The 18,427-nt window shown below is 40.0% G+C and overlaps 1 protein-coding gene across 1 annotated transcript in view; it reads right to left on the bottom strand.

The window, feature by feature from the left end:
• The window catches only part of SYTL4 (synaptotagmin like 4), an 86,238-nt gene that overhangs the window by 5,934 nt on the left and 61,877 nt on the right, over positions 1-18,427 (bottom strand). Inside the window, exons 7-15 of the mRNA XM_049871722.1 lie at positions 9,719-9,820; positions 9,154-9,229; positions 8,536-8,626; positions 8,317-8,420; positions 7,696-7,794; positions 6,244-6,422; positions 5,850-5,952; positions 4,991-5,152; positions 1,070-1,178 (exon numbers count right to left, since the gene is read on the bottom strand). Of these exons, the coding sequence (XP_049727679.1) occupies positions 1,070-1,178; positions 4,991-5,152; positions 5,850-5,952; positions 6,244-6,422; positions 7,696-7,794; positions 8,317-8,420; positions 8,536-8,626; positions 9,154-9,229; positions 9,719-9,820 (1,025 nt within the window). The remainder of the gene's footprint in view (positions 1-1,069; positions 1,179-4,990; positions 5,153-5,849; positions 5,953-6,243; positions 6,423-7,695; positions 7,795-8,316; positions 8,421-8,535; positions 8,627-9,153; positions 9,230-9,718; positions 9,821-18,427) is intronic.

Genomic DNA, 18,427 nt, shown 5'->3' with positions numbered 1-18,427 from the left:
CTTCTCAGTCTTCATCTGGCCTGACCTCCCTGTAGTATTTCAATACACTTGGCAACCCCAGACCTCTTCCTGAAGTTCTCTCCTGGCATTTCTCACTGAGAACCCTCTACCTCACTGGCTTTCCTTCCTCTCTTCATCCTTGTTGCTGTTGCTTGTGGCTCTATCCTTGCCTCTCTTTTCTAATCATTCTACATACCCTCCCTGGAGATCTCATTGACTCCCCACATCCCCTACATTAGACCTTGCTGAAGGTATATTTTTAAGAACCCCTTGGGTTTCCCATTGCCAACAGATTAAGTTAAACTCCTTACCATTAATATTCAAGATCCTTTTCAGCTGGACTCCAGTCTCAGCTCCAATTCTAGCCCCATTCTCAAATATACATACCATAACTCCAGCACCACTGAAGGGGTTCACTCCTCGCATTCACAAACAACTCCACATTTACCAGGCCTTTCTAAAACCTCAGTGTATGCTATCCCCTCTCCTAGAGATGCCCTTCCATCCTCCTTCTCTTCTGCCTGGTCAAATCTTAATCAAGGTCCAGTTTCAACATGACTTCCTCCTTAAAGCTCTCCCAGATGCTACTAGACAGAATTCATCACCTCATATCTGTGTTCCTTTAGCACATGTGTGTATTTCTTGCTAAACTAAGCTCCTCAAGGGAGAACAAGTATCACATCTTATTCATCTATATACATCCAGAGCCACTGGCACAGTGCCTAGCATGCTGACTGACTTTCTAGCCTTCAGCTTCCCATCCCTCATACTTTACCATCCCTTCCAACTATCCTTTCTCAGCCCCAAAGTTTCTGTTCTCTTCTGCCCTATTAATAGCTTTCTACAGCTGGACAAAAACTACGTCCATTTAATACCAATAAAAAAACAGGAATGCCAATCCTATGGCATTCTGGCTGAAAAATGCCAAAAAGGCTTAATTAGTAAAGGCATCTTCCCTAGGAGATCCAGTGCACATCTCAGTCTGGACTCTCCGATACTAGCCAGCACTAACTTCACACCGATTCTGTGAAGACTAAGAGCTAAATCCAGGGCCCCAAGGAAAACTCACTGTTTTTCCGGTCACCTCCAACAGGGAGTTTGGAGGCTGGGATGTATTTCAATGAAACCACCAACTCGCCTTTGTGTGATGGCAAGCCAGTCAGGGACTCAGCACTGATCTGAAACACAGGGAAACCCACTGGGTCAAGCTGGGCTTCTCAGGAATATTTTGGAACCTCTCCCTGAAGAGATTCTAAAGTCACCCTCAAGAACAGCCTCACAGCATAAGAGGATCCTTCAACACACCGAACACAATCCAGGGTCCCTAGACCATGGCAGCCACAGGTTTCTAAGGTAATTTCTTCGGAAGGAGATGCAGAAGAACCGAGAGAGTCTTCTGCAATACCCACTATTTATGCTACCTTGGGGACACAGTCACTAGATTCCAAATACCCTCTAAGGTCTTCCAGCAGCAAGGTTGCCACACAAACCCACAAAGGACTGACATCATGATGAAGAATCTTGCTTCCAGCATTGTTAGTAAAAGCCAATCAATATAGGAAGATAGTAAATGTCAATCAATACAGAAAGGATTAAATGAGTGATTGCAATACCCTCGCAGGGCATATGACATGAAATCATCCAAAAGAATGCAGTGAATCTATGCGTGCTGACATGGAAAGATATCCAAGATGTTCTGTTAAGTCATCAAAGCAAGATGCAGAAGAAGGATCCCAATTATATTAAAATATATTCATATTTGTACATGTGAATATATATGTATGTAAATGATGATCATTATCACTTACATAGCACTTCTTATGTGCTAGGCACTGTTATAAGTGCTTTAAACATATCATTTTATTTAATCCTCCAGCTAATCCCTATGAGATAGAAACTATTATCCTCATTTCACAGGTTATGGACAGAGAGGTTAAGTAATTTGCCCAAGGTCACACAGGTAGTAACTGGCAAAGCCAGGATTCAAATTCAGGCAAACTGGTTCCAAAGTCTATATTTATAACCGTTATGCTATACTGCATAGAGCTTCCTACCTCAAAAAAAAAAGAAAAAAAAAAAAAAACAGAAGGATACATACAAACTCAATACTTGCTCCCTCTAGGGAGGGGAGTGAAATAGGGAAAGGAAAGACGGCTTTCACTTTTTAACTCTATATAGATCTATAGTCTTTTTTTTAAAAAAATGAGAATGGCAGGTGTTACTTGTATGAATTTTAAAGATAAAAAAGTATTTTTAAAAGAGGGCTTGCAAAGATTTAGGGGCTAGGTGGAACTCTGTTACAAAAATCTGAATATGCCACAATTGAAAACGTTACTTTTTTTTTACTAATATCTGTCTCTAGTACTTTTTTTTTTAAGTGCCACATGGACAGAGATTGAGCCTACTTTTGTTCATCTTAGTATGCCTGACACTTAGCAAAGTATTTGGCACATAGTAGGCGCTCCATAAATATGTATTGAATGAATGTACAAACGAATGAATAAATGCCTGGGGTAAGCAGCAAGTGGCCTATCTTTGGCCTTGCGTAGCAGAAATACTTCACTCGATTGGTTCTCTCTGCATGACTCTGCTCTTTAACGTCTGGTATCTAAAGCTGGTACACACTAGAAGTACCCTTTCACCTGCCTGTGTTCACTGGTGCTCCTCACCACTGAGCTACGGGTCGCTATGAGTCAGAATCGACTCGATGGCAACAGGTTTTATCCCAATGCTGTTGTTGTTGTCGTTGGGTGCCTTCAAGTTGTTTCTGACTCATAGTGACCCTATAGGACAGAGTAGAACTGCCCCATAGGGTTTCCAAGTAGCGCTGGTGGATCTGAACTGCTGACCTAAAAGGGAACCAACCCCAGCCTCGTCCACTGCTACGTTGGCATAACCCTCATAGGTTTGGAGAAATGCACCACTTACCCAGAATGCATGTAGCTTAGTGTATGGGAGAGATACAAAAGAATAGAGAGGTGAATGCTAGGAAGAGAAAACTGAACAGGAGCATGTGAATTACAAATAAAAGAAGAAAGAAAGAAAGAAAGAAAAGAAAAATCAGAAACAATAACCATAGAATGTTTTCAGTTAAAATAGGTATGTGATACTGGAACGGGCCTTTTGTTTATTTATAAAATGTCTACACAATTTATTAAGTTTGAGCTTGTGAACTTCTGTGGTGTGCTCTTAAAAACTGGAGGTTAGCGTTAGCTAGAAACTGGCATATTTGTTTCAGTAGCATAATTATTTTCATTCTGGCTCAAAATATTTGCAAAGAGCAAATACTTCCATTTTAATGCAATTTTTTTCTTTTTTATGTAAGACATTTTTATTGGCAGTGGTTCATGATGGTTTACAGTGACATTTCTAATATCTTTCTATCTACTGTAGGCTCTTGAGAGAATGACTTGTCTGCCGAATAATTAAGAAATTCTAAGTTTCTAATGGCATATTATAGTTTGGTGATAATTGCTTTCCTGTTTTTATCAGAATGTAAAGGGAGAGATTTAATGTTATCACTATATGTATATATCCATATCTATGAGGACAGTAGCTAGAATACACTGAATGTACATTTCCTTTGGCTCAGCAATTCCACTACCAGGAATTTCTCCTATAGCTACATTCACAAAAGAAGGCAAATCGATATCACAGCACAGTTTTAACAGCAAAAATAAAAACATAAGCAATCTAAGAGTCCATCAGTGGGGGAATGGTACATATGTTATAATACAGGCACATAGAGAAAAACTATGCAGCAATTAAAATAATAGATTTGTAAGTAATGGGATAGAAGGATGTCCATGATAAATAATACATTGAAAATGAAAAAAAAAAAAAACCAGGATTATCTAGACAAGAGGGTTCACATGAGCCCATTTGTGTAAAAAAAAAAACAACAAATACACAGATGTATATCTGTGCTGCTTAGTACAAAATTTCTAGAAGGATGCCCAAGTAGTTGTTAACAGTGGTTATTTCTAGGAACTGGAACCTATTTTTCTTTTTTTATGCTTCCAGATTGTTTTATTTTGAACCATGTGCATGTAATCTTTTTATTCTTAATTTTTTAATAAGCAGTACAAAGGGACATACAGAGAAAACCAAATCTCTCTTCTACCTCAGTCCCCCTTCCTAGAGGCAGCCACCATAACTAGTGTCTTACATATCTAAAATATCTTTGGACTTCACCATGTACTACTTTTACCACTGAAAATGCTGCTAGTGGAAAAATATTTTTTTAAAAGAAGAACTTTGCTGTTGTACAGTTCTGATAATCAAAAAGTTGCTGCCATAGTCCTAACTCTATTTTAGCAATTTCATCGTAACCAGAATGATGGTAATCTATCATAAGTCCGTTACGTGCCAGGCACTGATGAGTACTTTGTATGCAATCCTGCAAAAGAGGTATGTTACTCTTAATGAAGAAACTGAGGTTCACAGAAGTTAGGTGACCTGTCTAAGTTATTTTTATAGGTTAGGTGCCTTAGATCCCAGGTAATATGCCACACTGCCACACTCTCACCTGAGATGCCATCTCCAAAGTAAAATTGCCCCTGGCCTGTGTGACCAAGAGTACAGAAAACAGCAATTGGAGCTCCATGAATTGCTTTACTTCCCACTTCTTTAGTGAGAAGATTAGCTTAGAAAAGAAGTGTAGATTAGGATGTACCCAGAGGTTATCTTTGAGAAGAGGTACAAGTTGTTAGAATACACCCACATTCTGGAATGTTATGAGGCAAAGCTTAGCACACACAGCAAAGACTTTTCAAAGCAAAACCATGGCTTCATGCTTGACATACAGAAGTGATTACTCAAACTTGACATACAAGTGGACCTGAATCGTCAAGCTCAGAAAGGCCAACAGGGTGCGCTAGAACTCTGCAGAAAGCTACATTCAAAGCAGCTACCAACATCCACCAGCAGAGGTCACTGCAGACAATTCTACCTCGGATGCAAAGTGCAAGGTGCTGTTAATGCAGACTACCTTTCCATGTAAAGGGAGGCAATGATCCAGTTTCTTATCAAGCTTCCAGGAATCCATCTGGACCTCTGCCTCTCCAAGGAAAGTGTTTCTGCCAAAACGACCATGATGCCAAACTGAGAACTGCAAGGTCCTCTGGGCCAGGAGAGATTCTGGGATCTCATACTGTGAAGGAAAATTAGAAGTCCAAAATAATTAAAAAACCAAAAACCCGTTGCTGTCAAGTCAATTCTGACTCATAGCGACCCTATAAGACAGAGTAGAACTGCCCCATAGTGTTTCCAAGGACCACCTGGTGGATTCAAACTGCTGACCTTTTGGTTAGCAGCTGTACCTCTTAACCACTATGCCACCAGGGTTTCCAAGATAATTAGTTTGTGGTAATTTTTTTAATTCTTCAGAAAAAGATGATTATTCCAAATCCTAACCAACTAATATCAAATTAATTTGTCCCTAAGCACTTTGAGTTTCCTTACTCAAAGCCTCGACTTACCCCATTTCACAAAAACCTACCATATTCCATGGGAAAGGACCTAGAAAATTAATTTTTCCTTAAGTGGGTGAGGGTACACTGGAACGTCCAAAAATAACTGCCAAGGAGTCTCCCTATCCCAAATGACTTTTTTAAATGAGATCTGTAGCCAAGTGAGTCTCCAGCATAACAGCAATCCAAGAAAGCCAGGTCACCTATGTTCTCTTCTCCTCTGGGAAGTCAGGATGCGAACAGATGTCCATAGTGTATCCTCAGACACAGACATGGCCCACTGAAACTGATGTCAACCAGCCATGTTGCAGAGGAATAGCTAAAGCTTCAGAAACAAAGCAGAACAAGTTCTGCTACTCTCAGGGTCTAGATTCTTACCCTCAGGGTCTCATCATACAATGGGTTGATGGTATCCCGCTTGATGCTGGTCTTTCTTTTTCCTTGGCGGGACTTGTCAGGCAGAAGATAAGTCTTCACATATCTGGAACCAAGAGAAAATGAATTCACTGTCTTTTCTCAAATCCATTCTTCACTTCCCTGCTCTCAATATACACATAACACACAGAAATTAAAGTGTCACTTCATGTTCGCTCAGACATACGCTTCTTGCTTTTCCCCAATCCTAGTCCCATTCCTACATCTCCACTAACTACTCTCAATCATACCTCCCTGTCCCCCTAGGAAATAACAACCTCAGTTCAAGAGTGCCCAGACAGATGCCAAGGTCTGAACTCTCATCTCAGAGCATCAGTCAGCTTCCAAATACACTCACGGGTTAGAGTGCTTCTTGGCTTCATCAGCATAGGCCAGCTGGTAGCACTCCTTCACGTGGATGACCAGAGTCTGCGTTTGCTTCTCATATCTCAGGGAAAAGGCAATCTTGCCCGTCACAGAGATGTTCCCGAAATCTCCAGCTTCACTATAGATGCTCATCATGCTGCCAATAGTACTCTGAAAATAAAGTACCCACAAACATCTGGGGAAGCCATATTCCCCCTCACATCTCATGATAAAGTCATGGTCACTAAACAAAATTTTCAGAAGCCCCTATAACAAGGCAGTACTGCCAACAGCCATTTAACCAGAGTATAAGAGGCAGCTACTAGTGCTAAGTAGCACATTCACAACATTCAGGTTCATAAATCAGTTCAAGGCTCACCCAGACTCTTAGTTTCTCTTCTTCCCCTCTTTTTACACATTTTAATTGTCAAATTACACCTAATCCAGAAGGTGGACAAGGAGTAGGGGTAAGGTAAAATTAAGTCCATTTTCAGTACGTTTTATATGTGCTAAAAAGTTAGCTAGAAGGGGTTGGTTATTAATTAAAACCAAGTATTTTAATTATCTGTGGATTTGTTTTATTCGCCTTCTCCCTATCAAGACCTACAGAGAGAAGAGATTGGGCCCAAACTGGGGAAATTTAAAAAAAAAAAAAAAAAAAAAAACCAACACCAGAAGTTAAAAGGCATCTTCCCCTCTGCATTCCCTTCCTGTGTGAGTGTGAACAAACTTTAACCACCCTTGCTCCCAACTGTTTCTCCTCAAATATCAATCTTTTAACTAATGACAGAACCAGACCTTGATTCTTAAATGATCCTTTTACATCAGGATTCTGATTGGTGTTATTGGTCCTTAGTCATGCCCTGAGGCCAGCAAACCCTGCCAGAGCCCTTCTCATGATACGCACTGCCCTTTAATGTGAGAATCTGGAGTGGACTATAATGAAGAAATATGATGTTGCTCAAGTCATGGCCTGAGGACCTCTTAAGGGGAGAGGGTATGGATACTATTCACAAAACTATGATAAAGAATGCCGTTAGCCTGAATTACCTAAGAATTTTCAGGGCTGAAGCTCAGGGAGTTACCTAGGTGTGTACTCAGCAATTATGGTCTAAATTGAGTATAACCAACTAACCAAGTAACCCATTCCCGTCGAGTCAATTCTGACTCATAGGGACCCTACAGGACAGAGTAGAACTGCCCCATAGGGTTTCCAAGGAGCACCTGGTAGACTGAAACTGCCGACCTTTTGGTTACCCACCATAGCACTTACCCACTATGTCACTAGGGTTTCCAAATTAAGGACAGAAACAACAAATGCATCTCACTGACCTGGAACGAGTGACTAGATGGCTTCTCTAGATCCTCACTCTGCTCTAGGGAGGTACTTCCTTCCTTCCTGGCACCCCAGCACATCTATAACCAAAGAACTAACAGAGTTTACCATGGAAGAGCCACTCCGCATGCTGCTTCTGGCTAGCTTCTGACGATGCAACTTCACCAGGTGGTCAATGTCTTCTTCCTCTTCTTCCTCCTCCTCTTCCTGGAACAATAAGTATAGATTCAGAGTTAAGAAAAATGAGAACAGATTTTCTTTAGTGGGAACCATAATTGTTGCAAAGTTCTGAGACGTCGTGTGTACGTGAACATACATACCCTTATCTTTAAATGCCTCCCCATTTCAGAATTCCACACTATATTCCAACCACCTTTCTCAAATCTCAAAAGAATAAGGTAAGAATATGCAGTGTTTTTTGTAGGAGCTATAACTTTTTCACATTTGACTACCCCAACCCAGCCATTCCATGAAATTTAATCAGAATAAGTATTTATTTGAGCCTCCAACCATATGCCCTACAATATGTTAGAAGATGAAAGAGACAGAGAAGGCAGCCCTTTTCTTTAAGCAAATCAGGAGCCAGATTTACTTTAGAAATTTGGGATGAATCAAGAATCATGTTTTCTTAAAGAATTAAACAGTTTGATGGAGAGTATCAGGTACTAAAGCCAACTCTAGATAAATAAAATGTCATATAGTGACCAAGTAGAATACGAGGGCACTCACCATATCCACACTGAGGCCTGGGACAGATTTGCTTCTGTCCCCCAAGGAGCCACTTGCATGCCCCACATCTTCTGGGCGAAGATCTATCACAGATTTAGTGTACTCTGAGTGGAAGACCAAAAACCCAAATCAAAAAAGACCTATTCTTCTCCATACCAAGAGTCCATCAAGGGTGTTCAGAACTTCAATCGCAAAATGCCATGAAAGGAAACCAGCTACCTGGAGGCCTCAGAATTTTTCTGGTGTTCTTCTTGAATATCATTTCACCCTCATCCACAGATACGACATTTTGACCCCCAGGCTGGGTTTCCTAGGAAGGAATTGTTGTTAGTTGCCATCTAGTCAATTCCAACTCATGGTGACCCCATGTGTGCAGAGTAGAACTGCTCCATAGGGTTTTTGTGACCTTTTGGAAGCAGATTGCCAGGCCTGTCTTCTGAGGTACCTCTGGGTGTGTTCGAACTGCCAACTTCTTGGCTAGTAGTCTAGCGCTTTACCATTTACACCACCCAGGAACTCCTTAGAAAGGCATAAGGGCAAGAAAAGGGAGAAGGGTAGTTGGATAGGTGAGCGGAGTGAGAAAGGAAGAGCACCCTTAAGAAGAATAAGGCTGAGCTTTTCACGTAACTATGAATCAAACTTAAAGGAAAGATTAAATGCTTTGGAGGTAATACAAAACCTATTTTCTCACATGTTTTCAACCAAAACCTTAGGAAATGCTCCCAAGTGACTTGAACTCAAATGTGTTTAGATGAATTCCCAATTTAAATTCTACCTGACAATAAGAGGAGGAAGGGGAGGAGGAGGAGAAAGACGTGCCAGTAACCTAAAGCTTACCTTTTCTACTTGAGATTTGGGAGTAGACATTTTCTTCCATTCTGGAAAGAGGCCAGATTTATCCAGAGAGTCTCTCCTGAAGGTAGATACAGGAGTTATAGCTACATCACCTCTCCGCGCCCCTTCCATCAAGGGATCAAACCTTTACAGAAGGAGAGCCACTGGCTTTGGGTCGTTGTAGTAACCAAATCAGAAGGTAAACTGCACATCTGATTTACCCTACCGTGAGGGATGCAGAAGATCAGATAAGTGACTTTCCACAAACACACACACTCACAGCTCCATTACTAAGGGCCAGCAGCACTCAGTTGGCTGCTGGGCTAGGAAGAACCCTTTAAGATGTAGCAGCCTGTGGAAGTTAACAGGCTCCAGGCAGCTGTACTCAGAGTCAAATCAGAGAAGCGCTACTGAAAGACTTCTGGTAAGGTCAGAGCAAATATTTCATCCAACTTCCTGAGGACAGAAATCAGGAACACTGAAGGCATAGGAGTCCTGCATCCTGATGCGAAAGAACAAAATAGGAACTCTGGGCTGAGTGGAGGCATGGGGAATGGGGAAATCTCACCTGGAGGTGCTATCAGAGTCAGCTGTATAGCTATCCAAGCTCTCACTCTCAGCCTCCAGCATGCCCTTTCCACTTTTCAGCTTTGGCACTTCAAATGGCACACTAGAATAAAAATCAAGAGCCGAATATTTAAAGGAAGTGGGCTCTCCTGCCTCTAGGCAGGACTCCTTCCAACCTATACACAATTGTACCCTGAGTGATCTTTCTAAAATGAATATCCGAGTGTGCTTTTAAAACTTTTCAGACTCCCCATTGCTGTTGGGATTGAATTCAAACTCCCTAGCATGGCAAGAAAGTACTTATGATTTGACCCCTGCTTTTTTTTTTTTTACCTCTCCAGCCTCATCTTTCACCTGTCACCTCTTCTCTGGAAAGATGAAGTTCTTTAGGTTCCCTGAATGTCCGAGATCGCCCTCTTCCCTTTTTTCTCTGCCTGGATGTTCTCACAACCTCTTGTTCACCTGTTTTAATTAAATCTACTCCTTCTTCAGGTTTCCCCTCGTATGTTAATTCCTCCAGATTTCTCTGACTACACCCCTATCCCAAGTCTGGATTACTAACCTTCCTGTGTGCTCCGGGAGCCCTGGTGGCATAGTGGTTAAGAGATACAGCTGCTAATCAAAAGATCGGCAGTTCACATCCACCAGGTCTTCTTCAGAAACCGTATGAGAGAGTTCTACTCTGTTCTATAGAGTTGCTATGAGTCGGAATCAATTTGACAACAATGGGTTTTTTTTTATGTGCTCCCAAAGCACCTCTATTTCTTTTTTGTAGTCTTCATATATGTAATTATTTGTTTAATGTCTTTTTCCTCCATTAGACTAAAGTTCCGTGAAATCAAGGACTATGTATCTTGTTCATTGCTATGTTCCCAGTGCCTAGCAGAGAAACAAGCACAAAGAAGACACCTAAATATTTGTTAACCGAATTCTTGAACAAATGCCCTCAATGAAGCTTAAGGTATATACATAAAATAAGCAATATGTTTTTTAAGATAATATTTTATTTTTTTGGTGGAAGTTTACACAGTAGATTAGGTGCCTATTCAACAATTTCTACACAAATTGTTCAGTGACATTGGTTACATTCTTCACAGTGCACGAACACGCTCAGTATTTCCGTTCTGGATGTTCTGTTACCAGTAATCTAGTTTCCGTGCCCGCTTACCTTCCTTTTTTTTTTTTTAAATCAATTGTTGACCTTGACATATTGTGAAAATATAACTAATGCCACTGAACAACTTGTGTAGAATTTGTCAAATGGGAACCTAATTTGCTGTGTAAACTTACACTGACAGTACGATAAAATATTGATTAAAACTATATCTGCATGGCAACTAGCTCAATGTAGGTGTTCAATAAATATTTGTATAATGAATGAATGTTAAAAAAAATAATTGTTGACCTTTTGGTTTCATATAGATGATTTTTCAAAGGAACACAGTGCTCATGGGTGATTATTCTTTGTTTTATGAGCCGATCTGTTATATAGCTAAAAGGTGACCTTAGGATATGTTTTTGGTTCAAGGTTTAAAGAATATCTCAGGGCAGTAGTCTCAGGGAGTCCTCTAGTCTCAATTGGTCCAGTAATTCTGGATTTTTTAAGAATTTGAGGTTCTGCTCCACATTTTCCTCCCAGTCTATCAGGATCCATCTATTGTGGCCCTGATGATCAGAACGGTTGGTAGTGGTAGCCGGATACCATCTAGCTCTTCTGGTCTCAGGGTAGATGAGGCCGTGGTTTGTGTAGCAGTTACTCCTGTAGACTAGTTTCATCTCTGTGTCTTGGGTTTCCTTCTATCTCTTTTGCTCCAGATGAGCAGAGACCAATAGTTATATCTTAGTCACTCACAAGCTTTTAAGACCCCAATAAGCAGTATGTTTTGAGGACAGTATTCAGAAGACCAGAAATCTTTTTCAGTTTAATCGCCTTTTGGAAAGATGACCCTGGGCATCTAAAACAGCAGTACTCATGTTCAAATGGAAGGACACTGTTCCTAGGCCTCTTGCCTCGATGAATTTGTGAGAGCAGCAGGAACAGGAAAGAAAAATTCATTCTTCCTCAAGTACCTCAAGTAACTTCACTTGACTTCCAGTATATCACACTCTCATGGTTTTCTCTTCCAACCTCACTCGCTGCTCTTTTGCAACCTCCTTTGCTTGTCCTTCCTCATCCCCCAGACTAATCTTTGGTTTACATACAGGCTCATTCCTTGGGCTGCTTCTCTTCTCTATCTAGACTTATCTCTAAATGACCTCATCTAGTCTCATGGCTTTAAACATCTTCTGTAAACTAATGACCCCTAAATTTATTTCTCACGCCAACTCCAGACTTGTATTTCCAATGACCTACTCGACATCTCCACTTGGATGTCTGATAGACATCTCAAACACAGCATGTCCCAAACCAAATCCCGAATCTTGCTCCAAACCTTCTCTTCCTTCAATTTTCTCCATCTCATTAAATGGAAAAATCCATCCTTTTAATTCTCAGGTCAGAAAAATCTTAAGAGGCATCCTTTACTCCTCTCTTTCTCTCACAATCCAAATACAGTCTGTCAGCAAATCCTCTTGGCCTTATTGTCAATACATACTTGGAATTTGATCAGTTTCCACTCTCTCCACTACCATCACTCTGGTCCAAACCACCATCTTCTAGCTCCGGGACTGTTGCAATGGCCTCCTAACTGTTCTCTCTGATTTTGCCCTTGCCCTCATATAATCTACCACAACAGCCAAAATGAGCTTTTATAAGTCAAACATAGAATTACCATATGACCCAGCAATTCCACTGCTAGGTATATATTCAAGAGAACTGAAAGCATACATCTACACAAAAACTTGTACACAAATATCATAGCAGCATTATTCATAATATTTGAAAGATGGAAATACCTAAATGTCCTTCAGCAGATGATGACTAAAAATATATATAATATATTCATACATGAGAATATTATTCAGCCAAAAAGAAGAAGGAAGTACTGGTACTTGCTAAAACATGGGTGAACCTTGAAAACATTATGCTCAGTGAAAGAAGCTGGTCACACAAAAAAACACATTATAGGATTTCATTCATATGAAAGTTCCAGAATAGGCAAATCCATAGAAGCAGAAAGCAGATTTGTGGTTGTCAGGGGCTAAGGGGAGGCAAAGAGAGTACTTAGTGGGTACAGGGTTTCCTTTTGGGGTGATGGAAATGTTCTGGAACTAGATATTGTTGATAGTTGCACAACATGTGGAATGTACTAAATGCCAATGAATTGTACCCTTCAAAATAATTAAAATGGCAAATTTATGTTATGTGAATTTTAACTCAATAAAAAAAGAAAAATATATAAATCAAATCACGTCACTCCTCTGCTCAGAGCCTTCCTTCTCACTCAGAGTAAAAGGCAGAGTCCTTACAAGTGTCAACAAAGTCTTACATGATCTGGTTGTCGCCCCACCTCTGTCCTCATCTCCTACCGCTCTCCTCCTTGCTCACTCAGTTCCAGCTTTCTCAAACACACCAAACACAATCTCACCATAGGTCTTTATGCCTGCTGTTCCCTCTGCCTAGAACGCTCTTGCCCAGATGGCCTTAAAATTTGCTCCCTAATTTGCTTCATGTGTTTGCTCAAGTATCACCTTAAAAATAAGACTGGCTATCCTAAATAAATGATTGCCCTGAGATAATCTTTAAAACTTAAACCAAAAATATCCCCTGAAATCTCCTTAAAACCAAATGATAGTCTAGCTTAGGTAGTAAACACAATATGCCTTGAGCATTGTACTCTTTTAAGATCTATCTATATGGAATCAAATTGACAACAGCAATTCAAAAGATTAGATAGGAAATTTAGGGAGCAGTGAGTTTACGTTAATGGGGGAGGAACAACTCAGAAAAGGAGGGTAAAAATGGTTGCATAACTCAAAGAATATAATCAATGTCACTGAAGTGTACATGTAGAAATTGTTGAATTGGTGGATGTTCTGTTGTGTATATTCTCAACAACAAAAAATAAAATAAATTATGAAAATAAAAACTCCAGCGTATGTACACACATGCTTTCCTGGCACTCTACTTAATTTTCTCCACAGCACATGTCAACGTCTAATATACTATATATTTACTTTATTAATTATTGTCTGTATCTCTCACCCCCCCCCCCCAAATCTAAGCTCGATGAGCAAGGGGCTTTGTTGTATTCACTGGCATATTCCCAGTGCCTAAAACAGTGCCTGGCACATAGTACTCATTCATAGATACTTGTTAAACAAATGAGCAAATAAATGAACAAATAATGAAGTAACCAAAATCTGTCTTAAAGCATTATAGAATGAACTCTCCAAGTTACAGCATGGTGTTTGTGATATTTCTAGGAAAACAGACAGCAGGGATTGAAATCCTAGGGCATACAAGAAGTGAAACAGCAGTCATTCCTTGGGAGTTGTATTAGCTTTATAGCACAAGTTACAATCAGCAAGGAACTTAATTTCGGTTTTACTTTAGAATCACTCTTTCCCCCATCTTCTCCAAAGAAAAAAACAACAAAAGTGGAACCATTCCTCTAGAGAGGTAGTTTAACAATGGTCCACGGATAGTGCTTTTCCTTTTTTTCCTAGAGATTAATACGTACTAATCCAGAGCTGATACAAACAACCGTAGGGCAAAAAAGCAATTATTTGACATCTGTGCAGGAAAAAATAGACTAAGAGATGGGCTCTATCTGCATGATCTCAGGTAAATCACTTATCCTGCTTTCTTTTCTGAAAAAATAAGGACGGTTGAATTAGATTATCTCCAAGGCTCCATAATTTTATGGAAAAGATCATTTATGGTCACTTAATCTGGTTCCATGTTTAGGATAAATAAGAGTCTTCTGGGTCCAATGAGACAAGAGGTCATAGACAGCCAGAAGCAGTAGGTTTCAGAAATTACATTCTGAACGATGATGTCAGACATGTTAATCAGGTTCAGCAAATAAAAGCCATTCTTGTCCTTATACAAAAAGGGAAAAGGGGGCCTCATCACCTGCACCTGATGAGTCACCCACCCAAGGCTGTGTGGATAAAATCACAGTACATCCATACAACGAAACACCATACAGATAGCAAAAAGAATGAGGTAGATCCTTGGTGCTGACATGGAAAGATGTCCATGTAATATTTTTCTACAATTTTTTTTTGTTTTACAGCTTAATTGAGTTATAACTGACATAAATAAACTGCACAAGCTTAAGTGTGCAATTTGATGAGTTTTGACATAAGCATACACATGTGAAACCATCACCACAATTAAAATAATGAACATATCTATTACTCCCAAAGTCTCCTTGTGCCCCTTTGCAATCCCTCCCTCCCTCCCTGCCCTTGTCCCCAGGCAAGTGCTGATCTGCTTTCTGTCACTATAAATTAGTTTGCATTTTCTCTAATTTTATATAAATGAAATCATATACTTGTATGTCTGGCTTCTTTCACTCAGCATGATTATTTGGAGATCCATCCATGATGTTGCATGTATCAGGTCATTCTTTTCTATTGCTGAGTAGCAATTGTATAAATCTACTACAGTTTACCCATTCACCTGTTGATGGACACTTGGCTTGTCTCTCACTTTTAGCTATTACAAATACAGCTGCTACGGACATTCACGTACAAGTCTTTGGGTGGACATATGCTTTTGCTTTTCTTGGGTGAATGGCTAGTAGTTGAATGGTTGGTACACATTTAACATTTTAAGACACCGCCAAACTGTTTTTCAAAATGGCTGCCTCACATTATATTCCCACTAGCAGTGTAAGAGAGTGCCAGTTGCTCCACATTCTCTCCGACAATTGGAATGGTCAGTCTTTAGTTTTAGCTACTCTAGTGGGTATAAAGGAGCTTTGGTGGTACAATGCTTAAACACTTGGCTGCTAACCAAAAGGTTGGCAGTTTGAACCCATCCAGCAGCTCTGCACGAGAAAGACCTGGTGATTTGCTTCCATAAAGATCACAGCCTAGGAAACCCTATGGGGAAGTTCTACTGTGTCACATGGGGTCGCTGTTGAGTCGAAATTGACTCAATGACATCTAACAACAACAGTGGGTCCCTGTTGTTCTTGGGTGCTGTCAAGAGTGGATTTCAACTCATAGTGACTCCATGTGACAGAGGAGAACTTCCCTTTAGGGTTTTCTAGGTTTTTTATATTTTTAATTTTATGGGAGCAGATCACCAGTTCTTTCTCCTGCAGAGCAGTTGGGTAGAGCTGAACCGCCAACCTTTTGGTTAGTAGCCAAGCTCTTAACCTCTGTGCCACCAGGGCTCCTCTACAAGGTCCTCATATAGAGCAAACGGTTTACACTTGACTACTAACCTAATGGTTGGTTGTTCAAGCCCATCCGGCAGTACTACAGAAGAAGGTCCGGGTGATCTGTTTGTGTAAAGATTACGGTCAAAGAAACCCTATGGAGCACAGTTCTACTCTGTAACACATGGGGTCAACATGAGTCAGAACCAACTGAACAGCAATGGGTTTGGTTTTTTTTGGTTTTACTGGGTATACAGTGCAATCTTACTGTGATTTTAATTTTCATTTTTCTAATGACTAATGATGTTGAGCATCTTTTCATGTGCTTATTGGCCATCTCTATATCATCTTTTTTTAAAATAATACTTTTAGGTGAAAGTTTACAGAGTGAATCAGGTTCCCCTTTAACAATTTTTATACAAATTGTTCTGTGCCATTGGCTACAGTTGTTACAATGTGTCAGCATTCTCATTACTTCCATTCTGTCCATTCTGCTTCCGTTGATCTAGCTTCCCTTCCCCCTCCCTGCCTTCTCATGTTTGCTTTTGGGTAAATTTTGACTGTTTGGTCTCATATAGCTAACCGTTTAAGGGAGCACAATACTCATGGGTAATATTGTTTATTTTATAAGCCAATCTATTATTTGGCTAAAAGATGACCTGCAGAAGTAGCTTTAATTCCAAGTTCAAAGGTTATTTTAGGGTGATAGTTTTGGGAGTTCCTCTAGTATCTATCGGTCGAATAGGTCTGCCCTTTTTTAGGAATTTGAGTTTTGTTCTACATTTTTCTCTCATCCTCTCCGGGGCCTTCTATTGTGTCCCTGGTCAGAATGGTCATTAGGGTAACTGGGCACCATCTAGTTCTTCTGGTCTCAGGTTAGAAGGGGCTGTGGTTTTGTGTGGGGAACCACGAAACTAGGATGTAGAACATTATCTTTGTAAACTGTGATGCCAATTGACTAAGTTGTGCCTTGAGACTATGGTCAAAATATGGTCACAAGCCTTTTAACCCAGTAAATCAATCCTGTGAGTTATCTGGATATGTCTAGGAAACCTCCGTAACTGTGCCCTCTATGTGGTTTGTTATATATATGGATATATATGCAGCACACACAAGCATATATAAATATGCCTATAGATACACCTATGTGTGCACATGCATGTACTCACATATGCCTTCCTATACACATACATACATCTATATCTACGTACATAAGGACACACATATTTTTTGGTTCTTTTTACTGTTGTTGCAAAATTGTATATAACATTTATTGAAATTGTCCTACAGATCCATCCATCCATGTTACAAGATGCTTTGCAGACTCCTCATTATTCTTTATAGTTGCATAGTATTCCATTGTATGTATGTACCGCTATTTGTTTATCCACTTATTCATTGATGGGCACTTAGCTTGTTCCCATCTTTTTGCTATTGTGAATAACGCTGCCGTGAACATAGTGTGCATATATCTATTCATGTCACTGCTCTTGCATCTCTAGGATATATACCTAGGAGTGGGATTGCTGAATCATAAGGTATTTCTGTTCCTAGCTTTTTGAGGAAGTGCCATACTGTTTTCCATAGTGGTTGTACCATTTTACAATCCCACCTGCAGTGTATAAGAGTTCCAATCCCCCCACAACCTTGCCAGCATTTGTTGTTTTCTGTTTTTTGATCAGTGCCATTTTAGCAGGGGTGAGATGGTATCTCATTGTAGTTTTTCTTGTTGTTGTTGCTGAGAATATACACAGCAAAACATACACCATTCCAACATTTTCTACATGTACAATTTAGAGACACTGATTACATTCTTTGGGTTGTGCAACCATTCTTACCCTACTTTTCTGAGTTGTTCCTCCCTCATTAACAAACTCATTGCCCCCTAAGGTTCCTATCTAATCTTTTGAGTTTCTATTGTCAATTTGACTCCACATACATAGTTCTTAAAAGAGCATGATGCTCAAGACAGACCTTTTTTTACTGGCTAAACTATTGTTCAGTTTTAAGGTGACTCCAGGGGATTTTTTTTTTCTTAAATTGTGCTTTAGATGAAGGCTTATAGAGCAAATTAGTTTCTTATTAAACAATACACATATTGTTTTGTGACACTGGTTGCCAATCCCGCGACACATCAACACTCTCCCCTTCTCGAAATTGGGTTCCCCATTTCCATTCGTCCAGCTTTCCTGTCCCCTCCTGACTTCTTGTCCTTACCCCTGGGCTGGTGTGCCCATTTAGTGTCATATATGTGGTTGAGCTATGTGTATTATTGTTTGTTTTACAGGCCTGTCTACTCCCTTGCTGAGGGGTTAACCTCAGGAGTGACTTCAGCACTGAGTTAAAAGGGTATCCAAGATAATTTTTTTAATTGCACTTTAGGTGAAGGTTTACAAAGCAAATTAGTTTCTCGTTAAACAATTAATACACAAATT

The sequence above is a fragment of the Elephas maximus genome, chromosome X (assembly GCF_024166365.1).
Source record: "Elephas maximus indicus isolate mEleMax1 chromosome X, mEleMax1 primary haplotype, whole genome shotgun sequence".
NCBI classification, from domain to species: domain Eukaryota; kingdom Metazoa; phylum Chordata; class Mammalia; order Proboscidea; family Elephantidae; genus Elephas; species Elephas maximus.
This window is presented reverse-complemented; position numbering and strand designations above follow the sequence as displayed.